Source organism: Rutilus rutilus (assembly GCF_951802725.1).
Source record: "Rutilus rutilus genome assembly, chromosome: 21".
In the NCBI taxonomy this organism is placed as follows: domain Eukaryota; kingdom Metazoa; phylum Chordata; class Actinopteri; order Cypriniformes; family Leuciscidae; genus Rutilus; species Rutilus rutilus.
The window spans coordinates 17,629,372-17,642,007 of record NC_140226.1 but is presented as its reverse complement, the minus strand read 5'-3'; the positions used below and the strand labels follow the sequence as shown (position 1 = coordinate 17,642,007).

The following is a 12,636-nucleotide window of genomic DNA, read 5'->3' as shown; positions in this document are numbered from 1 at the left end:
AATCAACCGTGGCAGTTTGACCTACTATACCTGTATATATTTTAGCTATTTGTTTTAGAAATCCATGTTACACTGAGACCTGCACTGTGAGCTTTGATTCACAGAAGATCAAAGTTGGCAAAATATTAACCTGTGGATGCATTTACTTAACAACAACAACCCCTATTTATCGCAGCAATACAGGGTATATACATGTTAAAGGGAATGTAAGATGTTTTTGCATTTTTTATAACTGGATGATAAAGATAACTAAATAAAATCATATTTCATTATATTTTGTAGCCGTCTGATGATTTTCAGTGTTCTGAACCAGTTTAAAACAATGTCTCTAGATAAACAATAATTCAAACCAATAAAAAAAGCTAAATATATCTACTGATAAATCAATGATTATTAAATAAATCAAAATGTTCCTATAAATTATTCCATGCAGTGATCACCTCTGACTGATGATGAAATTAAATGATTTAAATGTTTCATTAAAATGGACCCTGCATTAATAAAACTTGCATTTTCGTTCAAAAAGTGCCTGTGTTATAATTTGAGGAATGGGAATGCACATGGGTTTTGTTGTAAACTGAAAAGGCTGTACAGTACAGTGTGGACTACTGTCTGCTCTCAACCTTATGAATAGTCTTTTCTCAATAGCACCCTTTGTGAATCATTGCATTGCAGAGCTCTTAGTAAAGTCTAAAATGCCAATGTGACAATTAAATTACTATAAATATGCTGATAACACACAAATACATCAGTTTCAGAGACTAGTATATATCTGATAGACACAGGCTTTATTATTTAATATGGTACAATTAGGAGCTGAAGAAGAAACTGCTTTTTATTTGGAATATCTCTGTGTCCAAAGTTATTTAAAAAGGGGATAGGTTGATGAACAGTCATTTAGAGCTTGCTGTGCAATGACATTTGGAGTGATATCTTTGGAGCGAGTGTAAAGATTTCTCTTACACTCAATCCACTGTTTAAACAAAGAAACAGAAAAAACATCATTAATATGACATGAAAACGTGATGTGATCTGTAGTGAAGCTGCTGGTATTCAACTGTTTACAGATTAGGAATGGAGAATCAAAAGATATCATGAGGGAATATTACCAAATGCTTTTCTCTCCAAATTTTTCTGGCCAACACTATGGGAAATTTACCGGAAAACCCAGAAAGCAAAAGAATAGTATGCTTTCATGCTGAAAGAAAAATGAATGGGTCGACTGTTTGTCGACAGTGGTCTTTTTCACTGCACTGCAGAACACTGGTAAGGAACTGATGATCAATTGGTGTTGCACATCAAACACTGAGCTCATTACGTTAGGTCAAGATGTTCTTCAAAGACCTGACTCGCAAAAATAAGAGCAGATTTTATAGCCAATTTCATTTCTGGTGAAAAAACTTGTTTGGATTTTTTCACACACCCACAGTAATTTTGCAGACACGCACACTGTCTGCTCATGTACGGACAGAGGGAGAAAAAAAAAAAAACGAATACTTTTTTCACAAAACATTTTACTTACTGGTTATTCATGATCCGATAGCTATAAAAGTACAGCAATGCCAACAGATAAAATGTGCAAACACAATAAGAGATGCAGCTAATAAAAAAAACCCTTGGTTCGGATCTTAAGGTTTTTGAGTCACGGATAGGATACATTTTGGGGTCAGCCACAAAAAAAAAAGTTACAAATAAAGTAAGGTCTAAAGTAAAGTATTAAAGGGATACTCCACTTTTTTTGGAAATAGGCTCATTTTACAACTAGGAACTATACTCTCAATCCTGCGTAATAATCAAGAAACGTTGCTGCTGTATCATGAGTCCAGCAGGCGTAATGATATGACGCAGCGCCTGATAATAGGTCTAATAGGTTAGACAAACTTAGTCCCGGTCACGTTGGAAGTTACCGTGCTGGGGACTATTTTCAGGCGCTGCGTCATATCATTACGCCTGCTGGACTCATGGTACGGCAGCAAAGTTTATTGATTATTACGTAGGAATGAGAGTAGTTCCTAGCCATATCAGCCTAGAAAATCGCAACTTTACATTTTCCGTCGGTCTTAGTACACGATGTAACTACAGAAGAGTCAAGTTTTAAATAGGAAAAATATCGAAACTCTTTGGTCATTTTTTTTGAGAGAGATGCTAATGGTCCTGTCCGATTCAATGATCTATGCTAAGCTATGCTAAAAGTGGTACCGCCAGACCCGGAGTTCGGCTGAATGGATTCGAAAACGGTAAAATTCAACTGTTTAACTCTGGGGGAGTTGTAAAATGAGCCTATTTCCAAAAAAAGTGGAGTATCCCTTTAAGGCACAGAAATGTAATAATTAAGTGTAAAATAACACTGTCTAAATTAAATCTAGATTAATCTTTGTTAAAGCTGTTTTGTTGTTTGATTAACATTAATGGCACAGACAGTAGCAGGTATTTATAGGCTTCTGTCACTTTAAGACCTAATGCACGGATCAATGTAATGATACACATCCGATTTCTTTCTTCACCATTTACGTTCACTTAAGAAATAACCAAATGCGTTTACGAAGTACTTGCTTAGACGGGTATTTTGAGATCATTTTGTGTGTATGTGTCCACTGAAGCACAAGCAGACACGAAAGAGAACACAATTCCGTGTTTGCACGCTGTCTGAGACACGGCTCTGTGCGCACACAGAAAACAGCACGCGAGTATCGAATTGAGATCTCTTTCGCCTCTTCTTGCACTTGAATGATTTAAAAGAACCGTATGTAAGAAAAGTATTTCAATTAATCATAAAATGGCCCTGATATGTCACTAGACATTAAGAAATCATGTTCATTTCAAATACTTATATCATTGACAACAGTAGTCCGGCCAGGATATTGTCATTTAAAAGTGAAGTTGCAGCCCTCAACTGATGTTGATGTTGTGTTTTGGCCTGATGCCCCACCCTCCACCTATCTACTAATCATGAAGTCAGTAGTGTTTCGGCATCCAGGTTGCCAGCTCCGCTCTAGTTACCACAGCTGCAGCTACAAACGTGTTGGATAAAAAATGTCTAACGTTATGAATCCGAAATACGCAAAACATCTCTCATGAAGCATAAACATAATTAACAGAAAAAAACGTACTGTGTAGGACTCGTCACTTGCCATTGGAAGCTCCTTGTAGCAGCATACGTTCCTGCTGGATCCTGCAGCCTAACTGGCAACCTCGAGTTAGGGGGGAGGGGATACACCGCTCTACAGTCATTTGAAAATGATTGCAGTACCAGTTTTGGCCACAATCTTACATATGGCTCCTTTAAAACCACTTGAATATTTAAATAGGCAGGAAAGGAATAGTTCACTTCAAAATGTAAATTCTGTCATTTTCTCTCCCTCAAGTTGTTTCAAACCTGTATGAATTACTTTCTTCTGCTGAACACAAAGGAAGATATTTTGTAAGAATGTCAGTAACCAAACAGTTGACTTCCACAGTAAAAAAAAAAAAAAAAAAAAAAACCTATGGAAGTCAATGGGGTACTTCATCATCTGTCCGGTTACTGACATTCTTCCAAATATCTTCTTTTGTGTTCCGCAGAAGAAAGTAATTCACACAGGTTTGAAACAACTTGAGGGTGGGAAAATGATGACAGAATTTTAATTTAGAAGTGAACTAATCCTTTAAGCTGGGTGGACACTGTGTGATTTATAATAGTCCTTTACGATTGTTCCTTGTCAGACTGTATGAACATGATCCTCAATGTGATCCATGTCACACTGTAGGATCTCAGTTGTCAACGTCAGACGCGTTAAAACGAAAGCACATAAGAAAACTCATCTGGAGTTTTACATCAATTACACGTTCGGTCAACTTCGGTGACAACGGGATTGAAATGGTGGCAACAAAGAAATCTCTAATGTTAATTTTGGTCATGACTCATCTTGAAAGCCGAAGACAATTTGACAGTCCTTGTGGGAGAAGTCACACTGCAGGACTAGGAGTCAAATCTTCTGATACTGCCAGAATTTTGTCAGGTCAAATTTGATTGCAACGGTCATTAATCGGCTGTCGGTGAACATGTCTAATGATCATAGAGTTCAGATTTTAACCTAGGATCAGAGGAATCTTTTAGGATTTCAAAATTTGTCTGTACAGTGCAAACACATGCAAATGGTAAACTTTCACATCATAATGGCTAAACTTTACAACTAATTTACAAATTACATGCGTGCCAGACCTGTGGCCTGATCTGTAAATGCAATGAGTTATCAAATGTATTAGTGTACTTGAAAACAGAAGACATCAGTCAGTCCATGGTGGGATCCTACAAGTGCTCTTTATTGAGAACAACTTAGTTTGTTCTTGTAATATGTCATTATAGGTCCACAAAAAATTATGTTTTATTTACAAACGGGTGTTTTATGTAACATAAAACAGGATAGGAAAAAGACATACAAAAACAGACAAACAAAAGTAGAAAAAACACCCAATAAACAAACCTAAGGTTAATTATTGCATGTCAAAAGACTCAGATTGCATTACTGCAGGTTGGAGGAGTAAATCTGGACTCCCAGAAGTCTAGAGTCAGTTTCATTATGACCCATAAGCTCACATTGCTTTAGTATTGATGTGTACGTGTGCAAACAGGGGTATAAGATCTGAGGTGTGTCTATATCTTGAGGTTACTGGCTGGAAGACTGCTCTTATCCAAATCGTCAAAATACGGGTGTGTCATTGCTTGCCGTGCTGAAATCCTCTTCGGTGGGTCATAAATTAGCATTTTCTAAACAAAAGAGACGATGAAAATAAATATGTGAGGAGAGAAAGGGAGATAAACCCAAACAGATAAATAGGACACCAGTATGTCAGGACGCCCTCTTACCATGAGCAGGTCGATGCCATTCTTGTCTAGGTTTTTCACTGTGTTGGCCAGATTACCGGATTTCCATTTTGGAAAGGTATTCTTATAATCTGGTAGAGACTCAACATCCGGCCAGACCTCATTGTTAGGGGTACCCAGAGTCCTGGACACAAATGAACCAAGGGAGGAGAAAACTACATAAAAGTAGCCAGTAGCATCTTGTCCATGTAGACATTTATAATGTTAAAAGAGATTTATATTTCAAATAAATCCTGGTCTTTTGAAATTTATATTCAAAGAATCCTGAAAAAAAATTATGAAACAAGTTAAATTCAATCATTTAAGTTAAAGGGATACTCCACTTTTTTTGGAAATAGGCTCATTTTACAACTCCCCCAGAGTTAAACAGTTTTACCGTTTTCGAATCCATTCAGCCAATCTCCGGGTCTGGCGGTACCACTTTTAGCATAGCTTAGCATAGATCATTGAATCGGACAGGACCATTAGCATCTCTCCCAAAAAAATGACCAAAGAGTTTCGATATTTTTCCTATTTAAAACTTGACTCTTCTGTAGTTACATCGGGTACTAAGACCGACGGAAAATGAAAAGTTGCGATTTTCTAGGCTGATATGGCTAGGAACTATACTCTCATTCCTGCGTAATAATCAAGAAACTTTGCTGCCTTACCATGAGTCCAGCAGGCGTAATGATATGACACAGCGCCTGAAAATAGTCCCCAGCTCGGTAACTTCCAACGTGACCGGGACTAAGTTTGTCTAACCTATTAGACCTATTATCAGGCGCTGCGTCATATATGATAATATATAATATTTCATATTTCATGACGCAGCGCCTGAAAATAGTTCCTAGCCATATCAGCCTAGAAAATCGCAACTTTACATTTTCCGTCGCTCTTAGTACACGATGTAACTACAGAAGAGTCAAGTTTTAAATAGGAAAAATATCGAAACTCTTTGGTCATTTTTTTGAGAGAGATGCTAATGGTCTTGTCCGATTCAATGATCTATGCTAAGCTATGCTAAAAGTGGTACCGCCAGACCCGGAGATCGGCTGAATGGATTCGAAAATGGTAAAACTCAACTGTTTAACTCTGGGGGAGTTGTAAAATGAGCCTATTTCCAAAAAAAGTGGAGTATCCCTTTAATTCACAAAATGAAAAAATAATTTAGTGACAATTATATGACAGCAAATATAATATGAAAAGTAAAAATAGAAGAAAAGAGCATGCACAATTAAATATCCAATATCGACTGGCACAGGCACATAAAAAAAAGAAAAGCAAGAAAAGAAAACAGGATGGAACCAATATATTGCACATCCCTTATATTTTTCTTCAACTATTTTAAACACTGTATCATAGGTGGGATACTGACCATGAGATTTTAAACAGAAAGTGTAGGTGCAACTATAGGCATCATCATAAATTCCCTGCTGATAACTACACAGATATTCATTATAAATTCAACTTTTAGGATGTAAAAACATCAATGTCGCTGTCCCAGAAGTCTGTAAAGACCAGGGGTGTCCAGTCCTGCTCCCGGAGGGCCACTATCCTGCAAAGTTCAGCTTCAACCCCAATCAAACACACCTGAACCAGCTTAACAAGGTCTTACTAGATATTTCCAAGCAGGTGTGTTAGCGCAAGTTGGAACTAAACTCTGCAGGACAGTGGCCCTCCATGACAGAGTTTTGAACACCTCTGGTATAGGCCTACCGGAAGATCCTGAAAAGCTGGTCTATTTCTGAGTCTCCATGGAAGAGTGGTTTCTTGGTGGCAAGTTCGGCAAAGATGGTACCAATACTCCAGACGTCTACAGGTGTGGAATAACGTGAGGCCCCCAGCAAGACTTCAGGAGCTCGGTACCAAAGAGTGACCACCTGTGCAAACACACAGTGAGTAGAAGTACATCAGGCTAATTGATTACATCACACTTTGAGCAGGGAGAAATTGCTGTCACTGAGATGAGATGCGCGTATGTACCTCATGTGTGTACACTCGGACCGGGACTCCAAAGGCACGTGCAAGCCCGAAGTCTGCAAGCTTGATCACACCTTTATTATCAATCAGCAGGTTTTGGGGCTTCAGGTCACGATGCAGAACTCTGCGACAGTGGCAGAACAGAATCCCCTCGAGGATCTGATACAGGTAACTCTACAAAGAGGAGACACAGTTACAGTTACTTCCAGGTACAGACTCTAACCTTGGGACCTACTGTACAAGCAAAAAATAAATAAATATAAAACCGGAGGAAAAGTAGTAGAATTTATTCATTCAAATGTGAAATAATAATCTGTATAGTGTTGAACATACATTATCATTTCAAAGTTTGATTCGATTCATCATTTATTTGATAAAAAAAAAAACAGTAAAAACAGTAATATTATGAAATATTACTACAATTTAAAATAACTTTTCCACTTTAATATATCATTTATTCCTGCTATGGCAAAGCCAAATTTTCAGAAGCCATTACTGCAGTCTTAAGTGTCACATGATCCTTCAGAAATCATTCTGCGCTGATTTAGGGTTCAGGAAACTATTTTTTTTTCAAGATAGTAGTGTATTATGGGCAAGCAGCCCCATTCTAAAGCAGTACAAATGTTACTATATCATTACTTATTACTAGGGCTGTCACTTTTGTGAATAAATCCTGTTTTATTTGAGACATAAGTGTTCATTGAATCGATTGTAAAATCGATTTTCCACGTCTAAAGACGTTTCCATTTTCAACGCCAAATATAGGCCAATCCACGGACAACTAACAGGCATTAGGATGAACGTAAAGAGGGCGCTTGAGACACGCACAAGTCAGCAATATTTCTGATGATTTATTGGCGTGTAGTTTCGTGCACAATGACAAACAGGAGTGCAACATTCTCGAAAAACAATAAGCAGAGTGGACTGCCATAACATCAATGAAAAACATTACTGCCTGCAGCATGGCTGTGTTTACGATTAGAAATGTCAGACAAATTTCACCTACGTTGGCAACTGTAGACCCGACCGTAGCCCGAATCTGTATCTGTATGCATGAGACTGTCTGAACACTGGCAGAATTCACATTTTTGGTGTAAAAAGAGTAGGGGTGTAACAATATATCATGTCACAATATATCGCAATATAAAAATGCAAGAATATGTATCGGGGATAATGACAATATGTATTGTAATAAATTCACCCAAAATAAAAATTACTGTGTGAGAAAAAATTAAAGTTTACAGAGTTTTAGTGTCAGTACTACATTAAACTACTATATATATATATATATATAATGTTGAATATAATGTATAATAATTCAATGGGGGAATATTTGTGTGTCCTGAGAATACCAAATGTCTTCTGTTAACAGTAAAAAGTGGCCTACATTATTTTAAATATATTTAGTCAGTGACAGAGTGCAAGCATATTCGTCTAAAAAAATGAGCCTATTAATTTACACCCACAATGTAATATAAAATTTAGCATTTTAATCAACAGTACATTTTTTGTTTACCTTTTACCATATGTCTTGGAGTATCGCAGTAATATCGTATCGTCAGTTCAGTATCGTGATATGTATTGAATCTTGACATGAGGGTATCGTTACACAGCTAAAAAAAGAGACGCATTACGCAGAAGTAGGCTATAATTTGCTGTTATCGGTATGCGTGTTTGTCAGAGCCTGCAGTTGCTGTGTGACGCGCGTTCGCTGCGGGCGTATCTTGACGAGCTGGACGCGCTCAGAGAAAAGAGCGTTAAAATCGATTCCCTATTTTGGTTTTCGAAACTTGTGTTGGTTGGTCCGATCGATTGTGCAATCGATTTTCGAACGTAAAGTGACAGCCCTACTTATTACTGGGCTAAGTTTTCATGTACAGTGGGGTTCAAAGGTCCATGTTAAAAAAAAGATTCTGCACCATTCATTAATTAAATAACTTAAGCAAAAGAGAGACATTGATCATGTGAACTCATCTTATACACTATATAATGCACCTTGACCAGCATGGGCTCCATGAACTGGCCAGATGGGATGGAGTCCAAATACTTCTTCAGATCCATGGACAGAAACTCAAACACCAAATATAACTTTGACTCCTGCATCAGCACATCCAGCAGGCTGTGAAAAAGGGAACAGAGAAAATAAAATAATACAGAGGTGTATTATGATTTACATAGTTAACAAACGTAAAGTATTTGTACGATAAATGTTTCAGTATACGCTACTAGAAATTAATAAAGACCTTTAAAGGGGTCATATGATGCGTTTTCATGTTTTCCTTTTTCTTTAGTGCATTATGTAGCTGTTTGTGCATGTATAAGATCTGCTAAGTTACAAAGCTCAAAGTTTCCCACAAATAACTTTATTATTTCTAAAGAAGGCAGATCCAGACCTAGCTAAAACGTATCGTTCGAAATCTCACTCACATACCCAAGTCACTATGTGGAAATATTTGCCGGGGTACATAATGATATAAATGACATAATGACATAAATGCATTTGCAAAGAAAGAAGGCGCGGCTTCAGTTGTCAGTAGAGCTGTCGCCGCCATGTTGTGGAGACTGTATTTCAAATTGAAAACAAAAGCACTTTATTTGGCTTTCCAAAAGTGGACACAATTAGGAATCAGTGGTTAAGATTCATAATCAGAAGTTTAAGAAGTGGTTAAGGAATCACTGTTTCAAAACAGTACAACCAAACTGTTCCATGTGTGCAGCCCATTTTATGGATGACAGTTTCCTGAACCTGTGAGAGTACAAGGCCGGCTGTGCACAAAAGCTTTTTCTAAAAACAAAAATGGGGCAATTCCAATTTTTCTAGGGCAATGTGGTGCTTATGAATCAGAACCTGCAAATATGTTTTATAATTTGTTAAACTATTTGCCATTGCATATAGTAAATAACTCTGCATTTGGTTCAAATGCAGAGTTTTGTGCAGTATAGAGTAACACATATTGTTTGTCGCTCTTACGATCAAAAGTGCAGAGATGGATTTACCCACTGTTCTCTGCATATAACTTGTGGTGAAAAGATGACAAACAGAGATGCACTGTGTGTTCTTTTTCACACTGGTCACTCAAGCAGAGCTTACAACTTACCAAAAAAATTATAATAATAATAATAAAAAAATAAAGGTTTTGCTGAAGTCGTGCTTGCAAAGTTGGTTCAGATCGATCGGCTTGGTCATCTGCATTTCCAGAATCCGATTCGGGCTCAAACTGATATGGTAAAGTATACCATATACAGCTCAAACAATATACAGTATGTGAAAAATAATGTATTTTTTGAACAATAAAGCATGTTAACATTCTATTACACAAAATAATGATCTTTGAAAATAGCATCATATGACCCCTTTTAAGAATCAAAATAAAATCAGTACTCTCTCATTTTTTGAGAGAGAGAGTGAAAAAAGTGAGAAGACATCGGCAAGTTCCAAATGCAGTTACATTCACGCAACTGCCAATTTCTATGCAGTAAATCTGACTGAATCCAGATTCTTTATGCTAAACTTTGAGGCATTGATTCTGTTTTGTGTAGATAAAGATGTTATGAAATCTCTCCATCTCATACCGTACAACGTTTGGGTGCTGAAGCTCCTTGAGGAGGGAGATTTCTCTGACAGCAGTGCTGGGCACACCCTCCTCCTCACTCTCCAGGCGGATCTTCTTCATAGCCACCACCTGTCCAGTGGTTTTATTCCTGCCCTTATATACCACACCATATGTGCCTAAAGAACACATACATGGATTACTATTAGACATCTACAGAAAAAAAAATAGCAGGAACTCTCATGCAATCTCATAGTCTGCCTTGAAACAAACTGACTGCACACTGAGAGAGGCCAGAGAACAATATAAAATGGTCGTATACAACTCAAATACTTAAGAAAATCACAAAGAAAGATTCAACTTACCTTCACCAATTTTCTCTATCTTCAGATAGTCATCCATTTTTCTCAACAGTCTTTTTTAAGGAAAAACAAAGGGTTGAAAAAAGGTTAATTTACAGCATAACATTAGCAATTACTCAACACTGATGCCAAAAGGAACTCACCTTAAAAAGCTAGTGGCAGACAAACTTGTCATTTTTTATTTCAATACACTGCCTAATACAGAATGTTATATATCTAATGTATGTATGCATTTACTTATATAACACATGAGATATAGGCTAGGCTAAAAGACTGACTGAACACATTTCTGAACATTCATTACAACTTTTAGCCTTGACATCATGAATATATTCATATTCATAATTTTCTGCTTATGAAAACACTAAGTCCAATTTTTAAATCCATGTTTTGCAAATGAAAATGTGGCCACGTTAAAACAAAGTGCAACGGAAACAAGAGTTAAAACCAATGAAAGGCGACAAGACCGTGATCTGCTTTTATTTAGGAACTAACTTATATTTGTGAATCACATGAAGCAAAATGTTATTTACAAGTATAAACTGCATGTTGAGGTTAATGACTAAGTCGTTTTTTGCCCAGTGGGGCCTCATCAACTTTAAAACGTTCAACATTCAGAATCAAGATTGATAACAGGCAAGCATCGTTATATATTTAAAAACTCACCTGTTCTGTAACTATTTAACTATATCTAATCTGGATGAAAATCCAAACCCTCGAATTTTCTTCAGATATCTTGATGATTCAAGTTTTTGAGAAAAGAAAAAGCGTGCGGATGTTGTCTCTCACTGCTGAACTGCGAGTTCCTAGATTCAAACTGGCCGCTTACACGTAATTCAAAGCAGCCAATCGGAGTTCTCGACGAACTTCAAACTAACCAATCAGATTGTAGGGCGGTTAGGAGCGGGAGCGTACGTCTGTCCGAGAGTACGTGCGCGTGCCCAGTGGTTTGTTTGTTCAATATTGTGCTGCTGGTAGGGAATAGTGATATTTCCCGTTTTTCCACAATGACAGATGTTCGCTGCTACAGAATCGCTGGTAGTGTTCAGATCAGGAAAACATTTTCTCTTTTTAACCTATAGGTTGTCCTAAAATACAGACTACCCAATGCAACAGACTAAAACGTCATGACGTTCAGTGGTGCTTGTCTCGCTGTTTTTTAATTCCATAAACATTCCAATATACAACAAACAAATTCAGTGATTACAAGGACACTGAATGTGCCCCACATATATATATTTTTTGTGATTTTTTTTTTATGTCATTACATTGTTCAGAGCACTTTGTTTTTTAAATACCCTTTTAATGTGATTTTAATTCAAAAGAGAGGTGGTAGCTAGCCTCGAAAATTTAAAACAAATGATCCATCTTTCAACAACATTTATTCACAAATTTGAGCAGAATGTTCATTTTTTGTAGCTTGACTTTACTTTTCTTGAGTTACTTTACCCTGATTAGACTGATGCTTGACTATTATTTTAGTGTTATTTGTATACTACAGTATTTATTAATATTTTTATTTTATTTTATTTATCCTCTGTAGAGGACACCAGGACTCAAATAGCATGATAATGTATTGGCAAAAACAATGTTTTTTTTGTTTTGTTTTTTCATTTACCAATCAATTTTTAGGTTTCAGGCTATTTTCAACCACACTTTGTATAAAGATGATTCTCAACTATGTAATGAAAGATATAACAGAATGATTTGATATATATTGATATTATATATTTTACTTTATGCAATATGTGTATAAAATGGCCATAAATGAGTATTCCCATACAATCTATAGGCCTACATTGTATCTAATTTGCATATTAATGTATTCTTGGGTTAACATGTAATGAAAAAGAAGTGTAATAATGGGAGTAATAACTTGGCAACATTTTTCACAAGA

At 36.7% G+C, this 12,636-nt stretch overlaps 1 protein-coding gene across 1 annotated transcript; it reads right to left on the bottom strand.

Annotated features, from left to right (window-relative positions):
• Positions 1-4,281: 4,281 nt before the first annotated feature.
• On the bottom strand, positions 4,282-11,562 carry cdk1 (cyclin dependent kinase 1). Its single transcript, XM_084393289.1, has 8 exons — positions 11,406-11,562; positions 10,743-10,792; positions 10,400-10,556; positions 8,822-8,945; positions 6,830-7,000; positions 6,563-6,726; positions 4,847-4,988; positions 4,282-4,747 (listed from the first exon to the last, which is right to left on the bottom strand). The coding sequence occupies exons 2-8, from the start codon at positions 10,777-10,779 to the stop codon at positions 4,634-4,636; spliced, it is 909 nt and encodes a 302-aa protein (XP_084249415.1). The 5' UTR covers positions 10,780-10,792; positions 11,406-11,562; the 3' UTR covers positions 4,282-4,633.
• Positions 11,563-12,636: the final 1,074 nt, after the last annotated feature.